This window comes from Mchenga conophoros, linkage group LG20, assembly GCF_057382185.1.
Source record: "Mchenga conophoros isolate Kocher_MC1m ecotype Shallow Benthic linkage group LG20, M_conophoros_male_GT1.1, whole genome shotgun sequence".
Classification (NCBI taxonomy): Eukaryota; Metazoa; Chordata; class Actinopteri; order Cichliformes; family Cichlidae; genus Mchenga; species Mchenga conophoros.
Genome location: NC_140545.1, coordinates 16,963,620 through 16,989,619, shown reverse-complemented (window position 1 = coordinate 16,989,619; position 26,000 = coordinate 16,963,620). Strand labels below are relative to the sequence as shown.

General features: G+C 37.9%; 1 protein-coding gene across 1 annotated transcript; it reads right to left on the bottom strand.

The window, feature by feature from the left end:
• Positions 1-318: 318 nt before the first annotated feature.
• hck (HCK proto-oncogene, Src family tyrosine kinase) lies at positions 319-21,257 on the bottom strand. Its single transcript, XM_085258735.1, has 13 exons — positions 21,067-21,257; positions 11,076-11,215; positions 8,975-9,008; positions 8,353-8,446; positions 8,099-8,194; positions 7,724-7,827; positions 7,082-7,231; positions 6,555-6,707; positions 6,262-6,444; positions 5,876-5,952; positions 3,867-4,020; positions 3,442-3,573; positions 319-2,568 (listed from the first exon to the last, which is right to left on the bottom strand). Exons 2-13 carry the CDS (start codon positions 11,205-11,207, stop codon positions 2,366-2,368), a joined length of 1,512 nt encoding a protein of 503 aa, XP_085114861.1. The 5' UTR covers positions 11,208-11,215; positions 21,067-21,257; the 3' UTR covers positions 319-2,365.
• Between the last annotated feature and the right edge of the window lie 4,743 nt (positions 21,258-26,000).

Below are 26,000 nucleotides of genomic sequence, written 5' to 3'. Positions count from 1 at the left end.
GATAATGCTAATTATATTGCATGTGTAGCTCATTCTAAATTCCTTGTTAAACAACATATCATTTTGTTACCATCTCTGTCCAGTCAACGAAAAATTCACTTAAATAAACAATTATTTAATTTATTATTTATAACACAATGATGATGAAATCTGGTTGGAGACCCTTCTATGAACTTTTGTCTTAGGCCCCAGCAGACTCTCTCTAGACACATTTAATTAGGCATATGTCTGGGTTTATGGTGAGGTATCTTACAGGTAGTGGAATCATTGCTAGAGTCACATTTAAAATATGTTGCTTGCTGTTACACCAATACATACTTATAGTTTTTAAAGTAGTTTATTCCATTTCATGACAGTTGCATTGACAGAATCAAGCATCTCACAAATATCACAAGGGCTTTATATTGAAGAATTAAGAAAAACACTAAAGTATACTCAACTTTGTGAATATAACTATATACAGTGCTAGCAATGATTTAGTCATCATTGTAAATGAATCATACCTGTTTATATAAGAAAAAAAAGCTCTCATATGTTTTGCTCACAGTCCCCACTCTATGAATGGCATTAAATTTGTCACAGCATGAAATCGTTAAATCTTACTCCCCCCCCAAAAAAGCTCTTCTGACATCTGGGGCCCCTGAAATGCATTAGAACCACTCAAGTAGTAAACTTAGCATTGCTTTTAGTATATGATTTACTATTGCTGATCAACTACAAAAGAAATGCTTGTTGTATTGTGCAAGAAATCTACTATTTTCAAGATGAGACACATAATGTAAATAAAATAGAGCAGTCATCGTTCCTTCACAAAAACGAAAATAAAAGGCATTTGCTGTTAGGAAGACACTTCCATTGAAGATACAATGGCGTTCAGATCATAAAATTAGCAAAAAAGTCCAATGTGAAATGTACCTATGCACTGCTTTCTCAATAATTTAAGTAATAAAAGAGAAACATGCAGGAATCAACAAGCATCATTAGCTAAAGAGCCTGAATGTTTGCATCTCTTCATATATATCAATGTCTATACAGAATATATCGTACACATTAAGTCTGCAAGAAAGATCCACTGCAAAAGGCACTATAAAGAAGTAATGCTAAATCCACAGCATAATGAAAAGTATAAATAGTGCTTTTAAGCAGAATCAGCAAGACAATACCCGCTTTCCTGTGAAACACCACAGTTTTATGGGAGGAGGGGGGCAGTGGTGGGATTGCTTGTTTTATTATAGTTTTATTAGAGCTGAACACATTTTCCTGTGAACATCTGTGTTGTGGTTGATGGCTGGACAATGTGCGCTAGAGCATAACAGCAATCTCCAGGTGTTTGTGAATGGGGCCATGTTTGTGCTACCATAATATTTTGTGAGTGAGAGAGTCTGGTTTAATGTGAGCTTAAAAAAACCCTTCAAAGGCATTCGATGTTAGGGACTGTACACAAATTACAGTGCTGATAAGAACAAAAACACGCAGGGCTATTTATAGTTTGTTTTTGTTTAATAAAATAGTTTTCTGCCTCTTGCAAATTCACTCTTTTGTCCTTGCTCTTCTGAACTCTGCAGGCGCTCTTCACGTGCAGTGCATATACATATTACCCAGGAATCTTTTTTTCAAGGAACTAAAAGGTTACGTCATGCATTGGTGCACTCTAGATCTCCTTTTGGTTAGGCAAACTAGTCTGCTTGCACATGGAAACATTTTGAAGAGCTATGCCACAAACTTCTCCAGTCCTGACAAGTTGGTGTTATTTTAGAAAACAGAAAGGTTGAAAAACAGAAAGCTCCACCTCTAAAGTTCCTGGAATCTAGAGTTCCTGGACTTTGAGGGGGGAGGTTTGTCTGGTTTGTGCAATTCCTCCAGAGTTTCTGGAAATACGCTTTTCAGGAGACTCTTTCTGGTCCTTCTAACCCATGCCTCGCCTGCAAAGTGAAGTAATACAACTCACCCCTCCCAAAATGTCAGACAATGTGTCCTGTGCGTAACATTCAACTTCCTTACAGTAATCCATGATACGTCCAGTCTGTAATAAAATGACTACAAAAAAATGATTACAGGTACAAATGATGGATGTGTTTGTGCATCACTTATTATATCGGGGGCTGCAGATATAACAAACCTGTGGGACTATTAACAAAATTAAGAATCTTACATTGTGACTGCTTCCTTAAAGAAAACTTTCATGCATCTATAATTGCTGTACAGTCCCTTATTACTAAGAATTATATGTTTATAAATTAGAAAAAGATTGAGACGCAGATAGACAGAACTGTAGAGATTGTATATATGTGTGTGTGACCTGAGCTGCATTGCTTCCTGTAGAAGTTACAGTAGGTGTGAATGGATGTGCTCTGAAACATTAGCCTCATGGCTGCTGCTGATACTGGCTCTCTGTGGCTGTGTAGAAATCCTCCAGGACGCTCTGCAGGTAATCAAAGGTGGGGCGGTCCTCAGGCTTGTTCTTCCAGCACTCCATCATGATGTCATATAGTTCCTTGGGACAGCTATCCATACGTTGCATTCGATAGCCCTTCTCCAAGTGGCGGATCACTTCTGGATTGGTCATACCTGAAAATAATGGAACAAATAAAAGTAAAAAGAAGAGGACTAATGTAGGAGTAAGACAATCTAGAGTGCTTTGGTGAAGGTGATAGTTCATTTGATTAGTTGGTCGATGAACAACTTTGATTCAGACTAAAAACTACAGGATGGACTCAAGAAAAATACTTATGGAAAATCTCTGTCTTTGTTAATGGATAGGTTTATCTATCGCCTATGGATAGCTTCTCCCTTCATGATAATAACATTCCAAACTAAGGCAGCTATGTTATAATTTTCCACTCAAGGTGACGTGGCTGCAGCGAATGAACTGTTATTTAATCTTAGTTGTACTAAGAGGAACTTAAAGAAGTCACTTGCTAACCTAAACTAGCATCCTACTTGTTATTACAGTATAGTAAGAATGCAATCTGCCAGTGAAGCTACCAAGCAAGTGCTAGCAATATCTGATAGATACCATTAGAGCACTTCCTCGTTCACAGACTGTACATACAGTAAGACAGGATTTGTTATTCAAAGCATGCCTCTGAAATTGCTGCTCCACCTGACTGTTGTCTACCTCAACTTTGTGTTTATCAGAGCAAGAACACTACTATTGTTCATCTTCTTTAATACAATGTGTCTGGGTTTTTTTTTTTTAACATTCTTTAGATTCTTTAGTGTCCTCCTTAAGTATAAAGTCATGTGTTGAATATCTCTAGTAACATTCTAACTTTTTATACAGCCATGTTTATATATTCAAAAAATCCCATGCTAGCTTGTTAGATTTATTGTCTTAGTAGGTCACTTTTAACCAAGTAAGCTTCTCCTGTTTACCAACTATTTGTGCAAATGTCCTGCTTTTCATGGGATTTGTGTCATACTCTTGTGTTTTCCACTTACCAGGGTATGGTGTACGCCCATAGCTGATAATCTCAGTCAGCAAGATGCCAAAGGACCAGACATCAGATTTGATTGTGAAAGAACCGTAGTTTATGGCCTCAGGGGCTGTCCATTTAATGGGGAACTTAGCACCTGGTTGGAAATAATTGAAAACCCAGTTAGAATAGGAACTAATGTTGACAGTGAGACATCACTTGTCACCTAATGATACGGATCTCCTGGTGACATGTTTACAATGTGCAAACCATGAGGTAAGTCGCTCTTATCGTCATTCTCTGCTTGTTTTGTCATTTGGGTCGTAATCTGATATTTCACTGACACAAAGTCATTTCCCTTTGATTGATGAAACTGTGACTGCTGCTATTCCATCTGTTCTGGGACGATACTTGCCCGGATCTTTTGTAATAGGAAACATTGCGCTGTACCTTCCCTGGCTGTGTACTCGTTGTCTTCAATGATACGAGCCAGGCCAAAGTCGGCAATCTTGCACACCAAAGCCTTATTGACCAGGATGTTGGCAGCTCTCAAGTCTCTGTGGATGTAGTTCCTCTGCTCAATGTAGGCCATCCCCTCGGCAATCTAGAAACAAAAATGACAGAGGACAAAAAGTTGTTGCCAAAAATTAATATCACTGGCAAGGAAACACTGTTCCCTTTTTCTTTCAGTTCATTTTACTGCTGGTAATAATAGCAACAGATATTTTGCTATAATATGCATGAGGATTCACATGGGTACTCTTTCCCTTTAGCACCTTTGTGTTACTGCTTGATAAGATCAGCCTCTCTTGCTATCTGATCAATAAACTTGAAAAAATCAGTCATGGTATGATTTAATCAAAGTAGGTGACCTTTTTCCCTTCCCCTTCTCTCTCTGTTCTTTGTATTTAATAGGAACCACCTCAACAGCAACAGCAACAAATATGCATGCACCCCCACGGATTAACTGCAAAAACCTGGATGTCTCACTCTCTTTGAAGGTGGTATAGTTGTTAGATGGGCTATTTCAGAAACTGCTGATCTCCTGGGGGTTTCCCACGTTACCCTCTCTAGTGCAGAAGAGAAAATATCAGTTCCCTGAGCAAAAATGGCTTGCCTATGTCAAGTTAGAAGTCAGAGAAGGATGGCCAGACTGCTCTGAACTGATATGAAGTTTAACAACTTTAACCACTGTTTACAAAATGGTAAGCAGAAGAACATCTCTGAACACACAGATATTGAACCAGATGGGCTACTGTAGCAAAAACCACTTCATACTATATGCCACAGCTGTCAGCTAAAAACAGGAAACAGGCTGCAGGTCATGCAGGAGTTTTTTAGTACTAACTAAGCACTGTTTAACCACCACTGCTTATCTAATTAAAATGTTGTTGCTAAGCATGGTAAATGGCCTGTATTTGTATAACGCTTTACTAGTCCCTAAGGACCCCAAAGCGCTTTACACATCCAGTCATCCACCCATTCACACACACATTCATACACTCATGACCATGCCTTTATGACTATAGTGTGTGTATCTTCTCATATCTGCTTGCAGATAATCTCAAACTGCTTTTTACAATATCAGTTCACTCTGGGCTACTCAAAAGGCCTCAAAGTGATCAGAACTTAATCAAATAGAGCACTTCTGGCATGTGGTGAAACTGGAGATTTTGATCATAGATCCACTGCTTAACTGCATGAAGCTGTCATGTCAATATAGATCTAAATCTGTGAGGAATGTGTCCAGTACCTTGTTGAATCTATGCCACAAATAATTAAGGCAGCATTCGGAGGTGCCTTAATTACTCAATCAAGTACTAGCAAGGCGTAACTAAAGAAGCTGCTGGTGAGTGTGTTTGTTTTGTGTTTACTGCAAAAGACTGTTAGCACAAACTGGTGATATGTAGGTAAAACTAAATAGGATTTAAGTGGAATGGTAATTACAGTAAACTAGCCAGTTAGGGTAAAATAAGCACATATTCTCAAGGCACACTAGCTTCAAAGGAATGGAGCTGCTTGAAAATTTGAATTTAGCCTGTTGATGTGTAACAGAAAATGTCTGTTTTTGAAGATTTACATTCATTCTTAAAATATTCAGCACAATAGCACAATGTAACCTGTAGTTCTTCTTTCATTGTTCCTCTTTGTAGTTAATATTTCCTTTTTTTCATTGACTAAACATGGTTGGAACATTTTGTTCGGTGTTACTGATAGGCCAGCACCATTACATTATCCTTCAGGGAGTTTTAATCATTTTACTTTGCTCAGTTTTACAGTTAGAATTTCTCACAGAGAACATCAACACAAGAGCTGAACTTTGAAAATGATTTTAATATTGGGACGTGTGCTTTGCACTGCATACAAACACAAGTTTCATTTACAGCCAGAAAACCAGGGAAACAGGTGGGACAAGCTTGCAAAAGCACCAGTACTGAATGTGACCAATATATTCTCACCTGAGCAGAGAAGTCAATGAGCTTTGGAAGCTGGACTCGGTTGCCCTCATCACTCTTTAAGAAGTCCAATAAACTACCTGTAGGCACACAAATGCAAAAGTATTAACAAACAGATGGCATTAGTTATTAAACTGATAATTATTATTATCACCCATTTTAACTATAGCCACTGCTTGTATTAGCTATGATCAGTTCATCTTTTTCAAATGTTCTTTTACCTCACAGCAAAGAGCATCTCCCTTCATTTTTAGTGTAACATAGTGTAAACATTTTGAACGTAAATGTCATGGGAAAACACTTTTCAAAGATGTTGCAGCAATCGCTGACATCAATAGCCCATGTGGACATGTACAAATACACACTCAGGCACACACACACACACACACCTTTCTCCATGAACTCAGTGATAATATAGATTGGCTCCTCTTTGCTGACGACAGCATGAAGTCGAACCAGTTTGTCATGTTGTAGAGTCTTCATGAGGTTGGCCTCCATCATGAATGCTTCCACTGACATGCTGCCAGGCTTCATGGTCTTCACTGCTACCTTTGTGTGTTTGTTGTATGTGGCTTAAAACAAACAAACAAACAAACAAACAAAAAATTACGTTTAGGAAATGGATTTCTATCTAACATCACAATAAACAAATGGATTCTACAATGATGAAGATCTATCTCACCCATCCACACTTCTCCAAACTGGCCAGCACCGAGCCTCTTATCCAGTTTGAGTGAAGATCTTGGGATTTCCCATGCATCCTTCTCCCACGGCTTTTCAGGTTTTGGACTCAGGCATGGGTTAGTCAGGGACTGGCAGAGACCATCTCCTTGCTCTGTATGTAGCAGAATGAATATTTAGCAATTTGATTTTGTACCTCTGTGGTAGAAAAGTATAAAATAAGAAATAATGCTATTGAGAAATCATGATAGTAGTACTCGTCACAGAGCAATGCAATGTTCCACAAAGGCTGCCATATTAAAGTTGGCCAGCAGAGTGTGCTCTGCACTACTATAAGAATAATGTTCAGTGGAATGCAAACTAAGCTGGAGCTGCTTGGCCGCCCCCAAGAAGTCCCAACGTCAGCAATTCAATGCAAACAGAAGATAACCTAACTGTGCTATTAAAACACTGTGAGCACAGCTGTGAAAAGTTTGAATGAGTCAGCACTGGACTAGAGCGTGAGATTGGTTGATAGCTAGAACTCACTCTTGTAATGGCTGACCAGTTCCTGCAGGGTGCTGAAAGTGATGCGGGGAGAGATATAAAATCCTCCATTATCCAGTGTACGAATCTTATAATGCTTCACTGTGTCACCGGACTGAGGATCACTGTCCCTGACAGACAGAGAGTAGCTGCCTGTGGAAAAGGAGAAACAGCATCTTATCCACAGGGACTGTTCAAAGCAAATTAAAGCAACACACAAGAGGTCTAGCTTGAACTGGAGTGTCTTTTCTCTTGTTTTTGCTTCATTTAGGGAAACAGAAAAAGCTGTGAGCATCACATGGACATTCCATCACAATTTTAATTTCATTCACGCTAGTGTTAACAGGAAGTCATATGTCTAGTTTTCAGACACTTTGGAAACATAGCATTCATTTTCAAATGAAATATAAGTCTGCTAAAGTATTCTTTTATCACTTCTATAGTTATGACTCTAAATGCTAATATTAAAACTAACTAAAACTAACTATTAACATTAACAAGTAATTAGCCCATGTATATACTGTCCTTTGTTACAAAGAAATATTAATATTATTATTTTAATGTACGATTTGGTCCATGCTTCAACTTTCTTCTCTTAGCCAACAAAAGAACAAAGAGTGTCTTTCTCAAATATACATCACTTACCTTTGGTAGTCTCACTGTCTCGGATCATGAAGGATCCAATTTTGTTCCCAGGGGCCAGCAACTGCCTCTCAGCATCTTTCCTGCTTACGCCCTTAAAGAACCACCTTAACAGTAGGAAACAGATAAGTCAGTACTGAAACCTTGTAGCGGCTATTTTGTATATGCCCTCATTTTACCTTCATATTGTTTTCTGTGTTACCAAGTTCATTTTCAGTTTAAAAACGTGACATCTAAATATGTTTAAATATGTTTAGCTTACATAATGCTCATTTCCCTATTATCAGTAATAACACTATGTCATGTTATTCGTTTTACTAGTATGGTACACAAGTGTGTGTGCATGTGTGTTTTTGTGTTCAGAGTGAGTCTGCTTACTCCTCTGCCTCCAGAGTATCTTTGGCTACATAGTTACTGGGGATGTAGCCTTCCTGACTTGTACTGATTAACATAGCTCTCCACCACTCGCCTGATCTGCAGAGAGAGTAAAAGACAGCATCTGTGAAGACTTAACAGAAACATGGCAAGTCAGAAGTGTCACAAGTCCCCAAACTAAATTTGGAACACGGAACAACCTGATAACTCTTCAAACCGCAAATAATATAAACCATCTTTTTTGTGGTTGAACTTACTCCTCTAAGATTTTCAGCTTATCTCCCTTCTTGAAGCCAAGGTCTCCCTCATGAATGGCCTCATAGTCGTACAGTGCCATGGCAATACTCTCCCCTAAAGCAGAAAAAAGAAAGCAGAGGAAGGCCTCATGCACTGTTGCTGTCATGTGCAGACTAAAACTTTTTTTCATTTCATTTTTTCATTGTCACCTTAAATTATGTGCATGAGGTTTTTGGCCAGTACTCCTAATATGTGAGAGCGACTGATTGTTCTGTTTGTTTCAGCACTAGGTTCACCGTTTTCTGGCTACAAGACTGACTTCTTTGTATGCTTGATAATAATAGCAATAGGGTTAGTTTTGAAGGCCTGCGTGGTGAGGCAGTGTGAGGGGTTATCGCTCTGCACACACACGCTGAGTCTTCTTCCTCTTTCTGGCATAAAAGACATAGCTTTCTGCATCTAACCAACACTGACCTACATCTTGGTTTTTTAAATGTGACATATCTATTCTCATATATCTGTGACATGTATTTATGATGGCAAGGAAAACACCTGTAACTGGCTAAACATGCTACTGTAATAAAAGATGTGGAATGAAGTCCCGACATGTTAGTGTTGCTGTACGTATAGAGTGAGACTCACCATCTGCAATGTTTGCATTGGAAGGCATTTTGGCCTGTGGAAAGACAGATAGAAAAAAAAGTAAGTTCTTTCAAATAATCATTTCAAAATCTACAAGAAAATTGTTTAAAGCTGTAGTAATTATTACAAATCCTGCACAAAACACTAGTGCAGGATTGGACAACAAGTCTAATTTTTAGTTAAAAATTGGACTTGTTGTCCACCCACTTCCTGGTGGTATTATGATGTCACATCATGGTAGTTATTCTCTTCAAATTCAATAATAATAAATTACTGTACAATTTGAATGAAATCAAAGTTATCTGAAATCCATAAAATTGGGTTATGAATTGAATGTGTGTGATGACATAGCTTAAGTGCTGTCACATGCCTCATGGCCATTAGGTTCGAGCACATTAATGTGCTTCAATAAAATAACTGGTTCTTATTCTACATGGGTTTTTTTAAACTCCATGCTGGAGGCATGTTACTGAAAACACACATTTCGAAGGAAGGAAGGACTTTATCATATCAAATCTAGAAATCTAAATGTGGTACAGAGTAAATTTTGTTTGAGGTTTCTGACATGTAAGTCGGCTCTTCGTGTCACACAGTTTTTGACACAAAGTGTTTATTTTTTTTACAATGATAAAAATAAACAGAGTTATGTAGAAACCAGGCGTGTAGATGTAACATCTGTATATTTAGACATCTGTAAAAGAATACTATGTGCAAGTCGAGAGCTGTCTTATCCCTTTTCATTCTACATCTCCTAGCTGACTGCTGTGCTCTGGTTCTTCTTCTGTTACTTCCTCTTTCTTGACTAAGGGTGAAAGAGATGTTATAGTCAGTACACAGGAAACAGTAGCCGGAAGAACCGCACTTACCGACCGCAGCACTGCTGCTTACCCGTGCCACAGATCAAAGTCTGGCCGGTATGCAAACTCACAACAAGTCACAGGCTAGTTAAGAGTGTGTGTTGTCACGCATATATCCTTTTTGAGTAGCACAAGAGAAGTGACTCCTATCACTTCTGAATCAGTGAAATGTGTTCTTACTCTTCTGTATCATTAAAGTAAAGTAGTACTTGTAATATGTTATGAATAATAATTATTTGTCTTTTAAAGCCAAAAATCTGTCTGCCCCTTTTATTTGGACCAAAACAAAAAATGGAAAGTACTTTCTGTTTATTTACTACAAATATATTTCAGTTTGATTCTACTTCCGAGCTACTGCACTTATTTGCCAGCTGTTGTTTATTTTAAGACGTCAAACATTAAAGAAAAAGAGGTACATTTATCAAGCGCTTCTCTAAAAAAAATTACATTACGTGGAAAACGGAATGTACATATGAAAAATAATGGTATGTTATCATTTTCCATTTGTGGTCAACCATTAAGTTAAAAGCCACTGGGTTAAAGTGTCCAGTAGCATTAAGTAGCTACAACAGTCACTCGCTAGGGGAAGTTGCGTATTCCTTGACTGGTTGGTGAGTGGCTGCTGCCTCTCACTGGTCACAAAGAGGGTGCTACAGCGTGCATGCAGACAACCTGCTATTGTTACCTTTGGGTGACTAAGGCGATCGCCTGGTGACCAAAGCAGGATTTTTTTTTGGTGCAGCACACCAATCAATCACTTGTCAGCTTTTTTTTATGGTGGTTACAATAGGGTTACTGAGCTGTATTGATGCTTTCATAATGACTGCCTTCAACCACTTGCATATTGGTTGGAAAAGGCCCTTTGAAAAAGGCCTGTGTGACTGGGGTCTAACCTAAGACTAAGGTAAATAATGATCAAAAATTGGTGGTATGAGTGAATGTGAACATAAATGGCTGTCTGTCTCTGTCTCTGTGATGGACTGGCCACCTGTCAGAGGTGTACCCTGTACCTTGTCCTATGAGAGCTGGGATAGACTCCAGCCCAAGTTCAGTCAACAATTATGGTAAAATTATATTGCTAATACTGTTGCGAGTTAGACCAGTAAATACTTTTACAGTACATTTAACATTATTTAAGTGTGTCATCTAGTAGAACCTAACATATAGCCAGTGGAGGCAATAGAGGCTAATTGCAGGCTAACAATATGAAACACTTTATGCTGTGACATAAATTGACTACTTACAGCTTTATTCCCAGAGTTTCCTGTGGTTGGGTCTTTGACATAGTGGGCAGTCTGTGCTCGGTTCTGCAGATCATCATTACCCGTTCCTTTGCTGTGAGGCTCCTGCTCCTTTTTTGAGCCCACACAACCCATGGTGCCTTCTGCAAGATAACAACAAGAGGAGAAACAGCAAGATGTGAAAGTGTGGACATCAGCAGCATTTTTCAGGGTATTTGCCCCCTAAACTTAATAACTAGTTGTGCAACCTTTGGCAGAAAAACAGCAATCAAGCATTTGTGATAACTGTGGAGGACTTTTGGCCAGTTCTTCTTTGCAGAATTGTTTTAATTTAACCACACTGGAGGGTTTTTGAGCATGAATGGCCAGTTTAGGGACAGTTACTTTTACACAGCATTGTATTGGTTTTATTCAGAGGAGAGTGGAGTGTGCAAAATAAATTAATATAGTTTAAGAATTGTGGAATTTTAGTATCAAAAACGGCAACAAACAATATGATTCTAGCTTTTCGTACACAGAAGGAGTTAGGATGTTTAAAAAGCACAAGATTCATAATAAATGTGTAAAGCAGTGGTTCCCAAACTTTTTTCGCTGGCCCCCCCTTTGTTTTACAGAAAAATGTTCGCCCCACACACACATCCATATTTTGCTCAATTGAGGTTAATTACACACCTCAAACATTTAGTAAACAATTAAGCAAATACAAGTAAACTGCAGGTAGTAATAAAATAAACTACTAACTCTTTTACGCTACGTCCACACCTACACGGGTATTTTTGAAAACGCAGCTGTTTCGTCCACACGTAAACGGCGTTTCGAATCACTGAAAAATGAAAACTCATTTTTTGCGTTTACGTGTGGACGAGGAATACAGAGTTCGTCATGCAACGTTAAAGGTATGTGCCTTTTTTCACCTCACGCTGTGCGCCACGTTATTGTTTACATGAGAGGAATTGCAGAATGGCAGATAGTCAGATTAACAGTATTTTGTCTCTATCTTCAGGTTTTACACGCTTACATATAAACACACAGTTTCTGTCCCTCTATTTAGAAAGGCAGAGGCGTCACGGTTTGATTATTTTACATGTAGTTGTTTTTTTCCTGTGTAATAATGTTCAACATTGCTATCAATAAATTTTTCAAAAAAATGCCTCTGTGCAAAATGAGTTTAAAAACATAAACAGCTGTGGGATACTGTTTGTCCTGATTTAGACAGGGGGAACAAACTGGCAGGATCAGCCTGATGTTATTTATATCCCACTGTAACTTTACTGTATAAAGAGCAAACATCTCCAAAATGTCAGGAGTAGTTAGTCATTACAACAAGTGTTTGTGAACTAAAAATCAAGAATGTGGAATACTGTTTGTCCATGATTTGAAGAGCCCAGGTGTGCTCCCGACGAAGGAAAGACCAATTCTGCAGGGGAGACCAAAGGGAAGATATGCTTCTCCATATTTTCTAGTCTTTGGCTTAAAATAAAGTTGGTTTGGAAACATATTCAGCTATGCTTCATCTCCTGCTTTGCGTTTGTGTTGGCTCCCCGTGCTAGCAGTGTCCAAGCATTGTTTTTTTTAAAAAAAAAAATTCCCTTTTCATGCAGCGCCCCCCCTGCAATGGCTCTGCGCCCCCCCTAGGGGGCGGGCCCCACACTTTGGGAAGGTCTGGTGTAAAGAGTTAGCTAGCTTCTCTTACACATATAAGCTTAATAAATTATTTCTCAAATGACCTTTGAAAGAACTGCAGAGGATTCTTCGCTTAGTTAAAGTAAATCCAGATCCTTCCTTGTAAATATAAGCCGAATATTAATTTGATTACAATCGTTAATTTTTGGTTTTTACTGCCGAATAGGGTTGTCCACACAGGAAACAACTAAAATCAACCAATACCTCATCACAGCTCACAATTAAACTTCATGTATCATGTTTTTGCTATGTGGATAAAAGAAAAGAGAAGTAACTCAGGGGGGTGGCTGAGGTGAATGGATGGGCCAATGTTACTTTGAACACGGGAGGCTGGACTCCAAACCAAAACTCAGCATTAGACATTATCTCAACCCAACTGCTCTTACTGTAAATGTACTGAGAAAATTCTCTCATTTTGGGTGTGTAACGTGGGAAAACAGCATGTGAAGATATATGTGTCGCCACAGACGGTAGACTGAGAAGAGAAAGATGCCTTAAAACTCAGATGACCATGAGTAAATGTTTTTGACACACTGCAGGCTTCTGCGAACTCCACACTACTGCTGTTTATTCTGAATAATTCATATGTTCTCACACATGTTCGTGACTCACTTGATGATGTTTGCAGTTTTGGCAAGTAAGTCTTTCTGTGTCATGTGCCAACAAAATAATTTCCACACAAGTCTCTGTTATTCATCTGTAACATCTAGGGAATGCATCCTTGTATCACACTGTTTCAGCGCATTTATGTCTGTATATGTAAATGTGCATGCAGATAAATGGAACAAAGTTTTACAGGAACAAGAACAAAGAGAGAGTCTGTGATAGGAGATGGACACTGTGTTTGATAGCACATGCACAGATAGAGAGGACACAAGAGAGACAGCTGTTCATGTCTGATCTCCCGCCACCTCAGAGAGGCAGATTATCGCCCTGAGCAAAGGAAGCCTAAACAGAAAAGCCACAAAGCAGCAAAAAACATCAGCGGTTACAGAATTTTTCATGTTTTCTCCAACTGGCTGTTGATCTGTTCTGGAAGCTGCAGATTATTATGGCCAGCAATAATTACCATACTGTCAATTATGCACAGTGGCGAGCAATGGAAAATGTTTAGACACAGGAAGTGGTGTTACTGAGGTCAAAATTGGTGGCGTTAACATATTTACTTCCCCTTTTCTCTGCTCCAAACCTTGTTCCTCTTCAGATGTCTACTTGAGGCCTCTTTGACTTCTTTAATAAAACTCTCAGTACAATACCTCTAGATAATGAACAGTCATGGTGCCGCAGTTTTACTAATGCAAAATTAAAATTAGCGAAACAGTAAAAGAGAGCTTTTTACTCTGTGAAAATGCAACTGTCAGTGTCTTGCCCACATGTGACGCACCTACAAGACACTTCAAAGACAAACCAACTCGTCCACACAGCCTGAATCAAAAGTGCCAGCAAAAGTGGAAAAAAACCTCAGTTCTCAGGCTGGGATGTTGGTGCATGAAGTCCTGACAGCGCTTCACATTGCAGCATAATTTTAATATCACTGTATCCAGTGATAATATCCTAAATATGTCTCATCGCCAGTACGTGCAGAATCTTTACAAGAGTATAATATCAGTCTGATTGTGTGGGTGCCCAGTTGTTGCTGTGCCCTTGCTACCAGTAGGTGAGAGCTGACAAGCATCACAGTGACTTTAACTTTAAAAGCTGCTTATCCTATTCAAAGTATTATGAACACAGAAACGACTTTTTCAATTACATCTCTGTAACACTCAATATGCAATAAAAAGAACAGCAAAACATTTTTCTCCAAGAGTTATCTACTGCAATTAAGCTCTAAAGTTAAAGACAAGATCTGTTTTGCAGATAATTCAAACTGATCAATTTGCTAAGAGTAGCTTATTGCAGATATAGTGAATGGTTTACAGGATTTTTTTTCACTAAAAAAAATAAAAGATTAAATGTGAAGCATAAATGCATGAATTTGGTCTAATGGCCTTTAGAATACAAAAAGTCAGATTGTGCAGAAGTGTATGGGAAAGCAGATCTCTGTAAACACTTTCACGAGGGGTGACTCATTTGGATAATTTAAAGTCTGCCTAAAAAAACAAACCCTTGATGCTTTTAATTTTTTTTTCATGAAGTAAGGTCCCATTAGAGTCAGAAAGACAGATAAAGCTGTGCATTGTTTAGAGCGGGCCTTATTTTGTGACACGTAGCTACCGCAGTGTTCCAGGGTTTCTCATTCAGATCTAGCCCTTCGCTTGTCATGTCTGGTTTCAAAACGGCAAGATGGTGACAGTTAAAATGCCCTGCTAGGGCCTCACAATGGGGCCACTTTACAGCTGTGCGCAACATTTTTAGATCTAAACAAACTTAAAGGCAGCTTTATAAACCCGATTTATCTCATAAATACTCTTTGTGGTAGCAGATGATTCAACTTGCTGTTAATCCCAGTGCTTATATTCTGCCCGTACATTACAGATACATGGATGCTACTCTTCACTGGAACACCTTGGAAAACAAATCCACTAATGACTTTACTGTAGCTTCTATTTGGAGCTTTCTGTCAATGAACAACAGCAAAACTGTGTTAATCCTAATGGACTGTGCCTCCAGGTTATGAAAGCTGGGAGTGTGAGGATTATCAGTTCTGCAATAGAAAGACCTTGGATTCTTAAGGGCCTGGATGTTGTATTTTGTTAGAAAGAAAAATAAATTTCCCAAAAAAGCTAACCCTTCTCAAATAACGAGGTTGTTGAATGTAACTGCGGTAAAAATTGCGTGCTCATCCACTCCATCATTATGGATTAGAGGGGATGACGACTCCTCACATCAGAGAATTTCTCCTTTTTTCATGTGTTTTCTGAGAATTCTGAAAATTAACATAAATATTAAACATACTGATTAGAACACACTTGTTTCTTTGAAGAGTATAAGAGAAAAAATGACAATGCAGTCATTGTCATTTTTTCTTAACATGAAGCCAACTGAGTTTAACCAGCAAAAAGAAAGTATTTCTAAAGACTACTAATTAACATATATTGCTTTGACAGTACTTAGGAAATACAAATATAACGGTAAATGATAGCACAACCAAAGTGCGTGAAGTCATTGAAAAAAACAAAACACAAAAGTCTGAACTGATGAACTTCAGATATGCTGTTAGGCCTCCCACATACATTTATAAATAGTTGCCATTTCTGGATCTGGATCCATTTTGCTAAGGGGCTGTTGACTTGGGCTGCTAACCCATCTCTACCTAATAAAAACTTAATGTTATGTTACCATCTTTAGTGCTATGCTAAGTGAAATAATAATATATTTTCTAACTAAATTAAGAGAAAGATGTTGACTAGTCCAAAATAAACTATACATAAAGAAATGATCAAACCACTTTACAACAATGTAATTTCATTGTGTCCTGACAATCTTGAAAGACCTCTAACCACAGACACGTGGTGCCACTCCCCTAAACAATATGGCAAGTATACTGAGATACTGTTCTTATAAATAGTAGAGGCCAAAGATCTCTCTCTCTCTCTCTCTCTCTCTCTCTCTCTCTCTCTCTCATATATATATATATATATATATATATATATATATATATATATATATATATATATATATATATATATATATATATATATGGGCTTCCCCAGATTTAACACTTCATGCTGAGGCAACTGATAGTCATTACACAAGTCATGTCTGCATAAGTCTTTAATCAATATTGCGCTATTAATCCACTAAATGTTAAACTATTGATTTTAGATTCTAAGAATGGTCTTCATAACAACAAGGTAGCAATACAGTCTAAGTAAAACAGAAAATAAATAAAAAATTGTGTATATAAAGTAGGCTAGCAAAACAAAACCACAACCGTCTCGTCTGTTATGATTCTCACACCTACAAATGTTTACACTAAATGTGAAGCACAGACCAGAATGGAAACACAACTACATCTGTAGTAGTTGTGAATGGCTCACCAGTCACCACCTATAATTCATCTACTTCTGCAGCAGACAAGGAATGAAGCCCCTAATTAGTGATTCATCTCATCAAAGTATACAAAAATAAGTGGTAAATGAACATGGATCCTGTGTAAATGTGAACGTGTATCAGTTTCTGTTGTGTAAAAAATAAAAAAACTTGGTTAAAAAAATGCTTTTATGGCAATTTTGTTTTCACCTTTTATTGGGGATACAAAAGACAAATTCATGGGAAAATTCTTATGCTTTGACTACGCCATCAGTTTCAGTTCTGTGCCTATGCTGTTCTCTTATTGTTTTTTCTCCTCAGCTTGTGGCCGAGACCACATCAACCTTCAAAAAAGCACTATCTGGAACAATGGCTTTGTTAAACCTGTAAAGTCACCTTGTTTCTTTAACAGTAAAATCTTAAAAAACACATGGCGTCTAATGATAGAAATCCCAAATCTATATCTAGTTATCAATCTCCACCCATGAAAAACATGATTTTAATCACAGCAACAAAAGATAAAGTGTGGAGTTTGACACAAGGTTATGTCCCAAAATACTTTTTGGGAAGTAAACTTACTTTCTTGTAAAGAGTTAGCAGGGAGTTTTACCACTCCTATGTGCTCAAGTTAAAAAGAGGCTATGGCGAGGAACCTGTAACCTTAGCATCACGACTGGAAATTGGCTTAAACAAATAGCATAACTCTGAGTCGTCATGTATATATACATAAATATACATAAATATAGGTTACATTAAGATAAAGATAAACAGCCAGTGATGACTGAATCACCGTATGTTGTACGTTACATTTCAGTTCAAAACATCACAAATTGGTGCGTTGTGGTAAAACTATCGTGACTTTATGAACTCATGTAAATGCCCCACTGTAATCACAGCCAGTATTTTTTTCATTATCTTTTCTTTTAAATAAATTAACTGTATTTTTAAAAAATGTTCTTTCTGTTTGTTTTTTGCTGCATAAAAAAAATTATATGGGCACTGATGGTTTGACAGAAGAGACTTTTCTTCATCATGTATTTAATTTAAACACCACGGCGGCCCTAATAAACAGTCATTAAAAAACTTTAAAGGCAGACTGCACATGTGCTAAAGGAGACTTGAAGACGACGCATGATAGCATGATGAATCTGACTTTATCATCTGAGATCAGCTTGGCTCATCTACTTTAAAGACACCACTGACTGTCAGCATTTTTGACCAGACCAAGTAAGGCTGCCATGGCAAAAACCCTGTACTGACTATTTCTTTTTGTCTTTTTGCTTATGAATTCACTTTTTTTATTAGAAGGAGGAACTTATAATTTCTTCTTTCATAAATGATGCGGTAAAACTCTATAATAAGCACTTTGTTTTTCAATAGCAACGTCTATAATATGACATCACTTTTGGAAAACATGCACCGTGTCTTTCAGAAGAGAAATGCTGCCTTTCAAATTATGCATTTTTGATCTGAGATAAGAAAACATATTGGCTCCCTAGCAAGTGATTTACTTTGATAATACCAACTTCTGAAAGCATATAAGTGAGGGTTAACCTTATGATTACGAGCTCTGATTGCAACTTTAAAGAATTTGTAATGAACAATTAAACTAAGATACTTATTCAGTAATATCATATATGGATGTTGACAGTATAACACCACTGTGTCTTCTAACTGACTCAATCTCTATGGCTGGCAGTGTAAAGGCCCAGCTCAGAATTAGCAACTGATATACTATGCAAATGAGTACCACTCCTAACACTAGGCTGTGTATTCATAAATATATGTATCCATTTTATAGACCCTATTGCAGACTTGTATTTGGAGGCTATCTGCTTCCTTTACCTGTCTGAGAGGTGACAGGTAAACAGGTGAGCAGGTATCAGGCTGCTTTAATGCTCATGGCTTTAAGGAAGTATCTCATTTATTATCCTACATTTAAACTAGTCTGCTACAGCAACAAACATGAGCAAAAACTCTCTCAAGGGACAGAGGAGTGGAATTATTCATGTGTGCCTTGTTGGGCGGCCTTTCTTTTTTATGAAAAAGCTGCCAAGCTGTGTTTGTAGCTGTTTAGGACTGCCTCAGGCCATAACAACATCACCTGCCAGCCTGGCAAGGGACCAACAGAAAGAAAGAAAGAAAGAAAGAAAGAAAGAAAGAAAGAAAGAAAGAAAGAAAGAAAGAAAGAAAGAAAGAAAGAAAGAAAGAAAGAAAGAAAGAAAGTTGACATCGTGTCAGCCTGGTGGGTTACTCCTGTGCATCTGTGTATACTGCTGGCACTCAATAACACCTAATAAATTTGGCTGATAGACACATGGCAATCGAAATGTGATAAAACAAAATAAAAACATATACTTTCTATATGAACAAACAATTTTATTTATGGTTTGATTCTTATTTTATTATTATGTCACACAAGTATGACAGGTTTGGGTAACAAAGTTATAATCAGTGTAAGGTTGCACTTATTAACTTGCACGCTTGAAAATAATATCTAGTTTAGGTGGTTTAATGTTATCTGTCATTAATTTCTGAGTTCTCAGAGAAGTCCAATGTGTCTGCTCAAATTTGAACATTAAAAAAAAATTAATTTTTCATTTGCCAAATAGATAACTAGAGAGATGTTTTCTGTTTGTTTGTACAGTATTAAACAAGTTCAACAGATTTCTAAAATATTTGTTTTTTATTGCTTTTATGACCTGTCGTCCAGTAAATCTTGAAGTAAGAGAGGATTGTCTTCTAATAACTGATCTTTCATAGATCAAATGACTGTAGTCAAGTGTACAGCATTTTAAGAGGACCTTTTCTTATTGACTGTCATGCTGTACAATTCTACTGGTCGATGTTTATTTTACAGAAGTCCAAAGTTTCATAAAAAGACCCCACCGCTCAGGCTTCAGACTGCTTCAAATACTTAAAAAAGCTGAACCGTGAATCACAAAGATGAGCAAGGGGAGGTACTCTCACTTAAATGATGATAATTATATAAACCGGTTAGTCATCTTATTTGAGAAACTAAAATCAGTTAGCAGAATATTGTAAACCATGTTCAATAAATGTTACACATTAAGTTCAGTTGAAAAAAACAATAAAAAATTTGCATTTTTTTCCACTTCACGGAGTCACTTCTTCATTTACAGCAGTGGCTTCTGGGGACATTTTGTACCCGATAATTCTGCACCCAGCGACTTTATAGGGTACTGACTGATTCTCAGTTTTCATCTTTATCAAACAACAAACAACGAAGACTTAACATACATTAATGTTAACACATTTAAAGCATATACACCAGCTTTCCATCATGAGGGTTTAGTCATTAGTCAGTCTCAGAATTGTGTTTCCTTCCAAACTAAACTAACAAACTAACTCATATAAATGTCATGTCAGGATAAATCGTGATTATGTGAAATGACGTGTTTGGAAAAGATGTAAAACTCAGTATGCTATATACATAACATACGTAACAGATCGATTCCACTTCGACTGTGTAATACATAAATTTGAATACAAATTAACTACAAAATTATTGTTTCATGTTTTGTAATGTAATTAAAACAACTGGGTTGCAATAACCCTTTAATTTTCCGTTTAGGACATTTTCGAAAAATGACGCTGAAGTGACTTCAGGCCTATTAATGCAAGACAAGACGAGGTATTCAGCTCTACTAAGTACTGTGATGTAATATCGGCATTTCTGCGGTGTGTCTAACACCTCCGGACTTTCTTTTAGTGCAAGTCTGTGGGGTAAGAGCAGGAAAATACAAACAATTGTCTTCCCCACACTGCAATCATATCCGTCGTCTTCCTTTAGGGGCTTTGATTCTAAACCCATTCAACGTTTAAATTGAAAGCTGGTGTATAAATAGAGAACACAAGTGAAACTAGTCTTGTTTCTGGTTTAGTCTAGATGGACATTCTAAAAATAACTCCCATGCACCCACTCACACGCACTGTCACAAACACGGTAAAGGACTTCAGACCCTCGTTTTAAAAGATTTTCACATTTAGAAAGTGACGCGGGACACTCTGATAAAGGTGCTTTACTGCTGTACATCCCGGTAACACGGCCCACCGGCTCATCATCGCAGTTTATGCACCGTGACTTCTGCAGGCGGTGGCTGTCAAGCACCGTGAACTTCCTCTTTTTGGAAGTGAGCATCGCCTTTATAAAACTAAAAACTTGTCGATGATCAAACACCCACTTTCCAAGTCTTAAAAAATATTTTATTGTAACCTTTTTACTTCCTACCGTTATCTTTTTTGTGTGTTTTTGTTAAAATTTGTACATTATACCCTCTCACTCACAACACAAGCGAACACATAACAGGACACTTACCGCGCTTTAGTCAGTCGCTTCGACTAGTATCTCTTTGGTTATAAATGATCTTCTAAATTTGGATGAGCGGGTGTCGAATATTCCTCATTTCTTTTAAGTGAGTTCCATCCCTTCCTAACTCGTGTGGGTCATTCCGGACACGTTGACAGGGCGGCGGAGCGCAGCGCACTGGACTTGCAGGAGGAAGTTTAAGCTGTACGCATCTGAGGTGGGGGAAAGAGGAACAAGCGCACACCAATCGTGCTCTTGGTTTCACTGGCTGAAACAGCCGCTGGTGCCTTTGATACTTTGATGGACTCCAGAGCAGAGAGCTACCAAACGCAGGAAGTTGCATCAAGTTTCTTAACTACTGAGAGCTTGTATTTCCAGTTCAGTTTACATACTTGATAACATCTCCTGCATTTTTGCCATATTTGGATTAAAAACCTAATCCAGGTCAGATGGAAAAGGGTGGCTGTGCACAGGGAAGAGTGGATGGATTGGTTCACAGATGCGAGAGGAACATTTGCATGATGTGCGGGATGGCTCGAACAGGTATTCAAATAGTAGTTTGACAGCTATCGTGCTCAGCAGGTCGTTCTGGGGCTGGAGGCAGGCCAGGCAGCAGAGGGAGGAGGGGTAGGCGGTTCAGCCCCGGGGTAACAGCAGCGGCTCAGCATTAACACATGAGAGAACGCTCCCAGCTATAATCCTTAATCAAGAGTCAGGATTAGATTAGAAACGAAGTTCCCTCTGTCTCTCCACCTCCCGAGCAGAGACGGGAGGTGGAGGAGGGGAATCAGGATAAGAATAAAAGGGATAACATTAGTAAAATAAACAGAGAAAGGTACAATCGGGGCTTAGGATCGAATGAAGATGATCCTAGATAAAAACAGGGATGAAGGATTAAAGAGGCAGCTGCGGATGACCTGACTTTGTGACTGCAGATGTAGTGAGCCTTTTCTATTCTAAGGTACAGGCTTCACTTTGTGACTCTCATTAACTTCAGTGAGAAAAGTTCCTCATTTAGCCTGTGAAAAGCCAATGTTAAATTATTAACCCAGACACAGTCAGAGTAAACTGATGGGTAATTTGTTAAAGTGTTGTGGAGTTTTAATATCTTTATTGGGCCTTTCCATAAGGAAAACAACAACAACAACAACAACAACAACAAAATAAGCCAGAGTGAGCTTTATCTAATAACACCAAGCTTGCACACCCTGATAGATCCAAATGAACCCTTTAGGCAGAAATGACTACTACCACAACCAAATTTCAATCGACAACTTCTTATCTTTGCGAAACCTTTTACTTGTCATTGCTCCTTTTTCTGATTGCATCGAAATTTTGATGGCCTAGCATGAATTCATTTCATTCAATTCTGTGTATTTATTTATTGAAACAAAAGTCACGTCAAAGTATTTATATTATATTATATTATATTATATTATTTTATATTTTTATATTTTTATATTTTTATATTTTTATATAAATACTCAATAAATATAAAAAATAAATATATAATTATAAAATATAAATATCAAGACATATTTTGAGGCCTGTCCAGGCTGTGCTTTGCCTACTCTTGGGACACTAAGTTGGATAAAGAATTAAGAAAACGAATCAGTGGATTCCCTACATGCAGGTGCTGGGCAACAGTACTTGAGCCCCAAGTATAAAGCTTACCAAAAAGGAAAGTTTGAAGCCTAAAATTAAAAGTAGAGTCCTAAACCCAAAGTGGGAATTGGTTCTACAGGAGAGTCTTCTGATAGTTGAAGGCTCTGTCTCCCATTCTATAGTTGGAAACTGGGAACCACAAGTAAGCCTGAACCCTAAGAGAAAAATGCTCCATTGGGATAATAGAAAAACACACAATAGAACATTATGAGAAATGGATGGGGCTCCCGATAGAGCACGATTTCAATATTATTGAAACTGTGAGGTATCGTCTTGAGAGAGAACAGAACAAAATACAGTGTCCACTGAAGAGCTTTGAAATGTTCTTCACAAAGATTGGAGAACTATTCACGCAGACTACTTAAAGAAATTACAAGACAGCTTGCCTAAAAGAGGTGATCAGAGCAAATGTTAACTTTCAAGATAATTATAATTGTAAATTGCCTCATTTACTGTATTTTCACATGTCCTTACACATATTTCAATAAATGGCTACACCTATTTCCTCCTATCATAGCAAAACATAAAGAAATAAAGTGTGCCTCTAGTCTTTTGCACAGCATTGTATATTTCACAAATTGAATGGATCGATTTATTTTAACTATGTATATTTTCTGTGACCAGTTTCGGAGTCCCTGCAGATGTTCTCTTCTTGTTATAACACAGTTCTTCATTCCCATTCCATTTTGCATAATTGTAATTTCCCTGTTCTTTGATCTTTATAGATTTCCTCCTTATGCTGGTTATTTTTACATGTGTTTTGAAATAACATTAAACAATAGTTTCAATTTATTCAAACCCATCTTGTACCCACACATGTGCACTCAGAATGGCTGCAGGTTACAGGTTGTCACTCTGTGGTGATGAGAGGTTTGGGGTAGGGGGAGGAAGAAATATTGCAAAAATATTGCTCTTACTAGACCCCTACCACTTGCAAATAGAGTACAGAAGCTACTCGATGGTTACTTGATGATGTAACATACTCTTGCAATATACACTTATTTACTTACTGTGAATAATACTGTATCAGTTAAATAGAACACAAAAATATAATTTTAGTCATGTCTGACCATGCCGAAGATGGGGAATGGGAATGATGATACCGATAACATATGTTTTAACCAATCCTGAACAGAAATTGCCATTAATTTGAAAAATTTGTTTATTCTAAGTATAAAAAAAATAATAAAAATAAATAAAAAGTCATCCAATAGGTCCTTACTGCTTTATTTACTAAGAGTGCAGTGTGACAGTCAGATCCACCCCTCACTTGTCACATCTGGTTTCAAAAAAGCAAAGTGGTGAAAACATTCAGGTCAAGGCTTCAGCAAGGGACTTCACAAACAATGAATGATGCCACAGTGACTAACCCTAGTTCTCTTAAGTCTAGCAGTGTTAGCAGTTTCAGCAGCAATATTGAGAGTTAAAAAACTCTCAAAACTGTCTAAATTCTTTCATCTTTAATAAAATGATCAGTAGGGCTAGCTCTACCAGGTGTAAGAATTAAGTTTAACTTCCAAGCATCCAAGAAAAACATAATTTCTGAAGTTTAATGGAGTTAGAAGTTAGCAAGGAGTTAGCTTGCTAGTTTCCATCTAAAGATGATATGCAATGTCTGAGTGAGGGAATTCTGAAAAACTAAAACGTACAACTCTGCTATCACTTCGGACATAAGTGAAGTGAAAACTAAAAAGCAGATGTTTGTATGATAACTGAAGTTGGGCTAGCTGGTATTTAATGGTGTGCTATGTGGTGGCTAGATACAGAGCTATGGTTAGGATAATATAAACACATTAGCACAGTGAAGCTGAACTTTTATCCCCACAATAAAAGTCAGCATAAGAGTTCCCAATGGGCAGAGACAAATGCAACTGGATGGCAGGAAAAAAAAATCTGAAAACCATCCAAACTTCAGTCAAGAGATCACTTGAGATGATCCATCCCCAGCATGAGGTTAGTCATTATTGATATTCTGCTGTTTAGTCGCTGTTGAAAATTCCTGATCCTCAGCTTAATTCACCCATTCAAATCTTTCTTAGCCTCAGAGTGATTCTTTTCTGACCTATCAAATGTAATTACGTCAGGTATAATTACATACTGTCATGGTCCTGGTTCGGTGACCCAGCGCTTTAAGTTTATTATTATCATTTTCTAGTTTATTATTATGATGATTATTATTGTTTCAGTTCTCTTCGGTCTGCCTCTGAGTCTGCGTCTGTATCTCTGTCTGTCTATGGTGTCACCCCGTCTGTTTGTGAATCTGTCTGTTCAGTTCAGCATCTTGTCTGGTTCCCTGTGTCTGAGTTTCCTGTTTTATTGTGATGGTCTGTGTCTTATGTGAGTGTGCTCAGTTTACTACTCCCTTGCCTCGTCAGTTCTGATTTCTCCCAGCTGTGCTCTCCTTCTGTGTCTCATTCCCCTTGTTACTTCCCATTGTATTTAAACCCTGTGTTTCTCTGAGTCAGTGTCGCGTTGTCCCTCATGCTGTGTCTCACTGTGAGTTTTAGTTTGTTGTTTCCCAGTTTAGTTTAGTTTGTATGTTTTTCCTGCCAGCCAATAAAGCTGTGACTTTGAGTTAACACCTTGAGTCTGAGCGCCTGCATTTTGGGTCCACATCTCCTGCCTGGCACACAGCAGTTCATGACATATACAGGTGTAATTATTGTAATTATTCAGATCAAAAACCCAGACAGGCCAATTGTGATCATTGAGTATTTTAGTACCTTGTTCAGATTAAATAGAACAAGATGAAAAGCATTAACACACATTAAAAAGACAACCTTAATGACCTTAACACAGTGTAGTTTGGACCTGGAAGCAGGCTTTATATGTCATAACTTGACACCTGATGGTTGTGAACAAAGAATTTCAGGAGAATCAGGTTTGCATGTATCTATGTATCTATGGAGAGAGAGATGCCATGAGTGAATGACATATCATTTCACTGATCCACACAACCTGGATATACAGCAACGGCTGTTATTCTGACAGGAGAAGTGTAGTCGGATCATAACAAAGAGAGGGAAGGTAGTTAGTCAGAATTGAGGGGATCGAACTACCAGAAGGCAACATTGCAGACACAGAGGACAGCTACAAGTACCTGGGGATCCCACAGGCAAATGGGAACCATGAAGAGGCCGCTAGGAAAGCTGCAACCACCAAGTACCTGCAAAGGGTCAGGCAAGTCCCGAGGAGTCAGCTGAATGGTAAGAACAACATTTTGGCTATCAACACCTACGCCCAGCCCGTGATCAGGTACTCTGCTGGGATAATAAGCT

Coding starts and splice junctions, on each gene's coding strand:
- hck (XM_085258735.1), bottom strand. CDS start 11,207: ATGGGTTGTGTGGGCTCAAAAAAGGAGCAGGAGCCTCACAGCAAAGGA. Junction 8,195..8,352: donor AAGCTGAAAATCTTAGAGGA/GTAAGTTCAACC, acceptor CTCTCTCTGCAG/ATCAGGCGAGTGGTGGAGAG. Junction 7,828..8,098: donor GATACTCTGGAGGCAGAGGA/GTAAGCAGACTC, acceptor CCTACTGTTAAG/GTGGTTCTTTAAGGGCGTAA.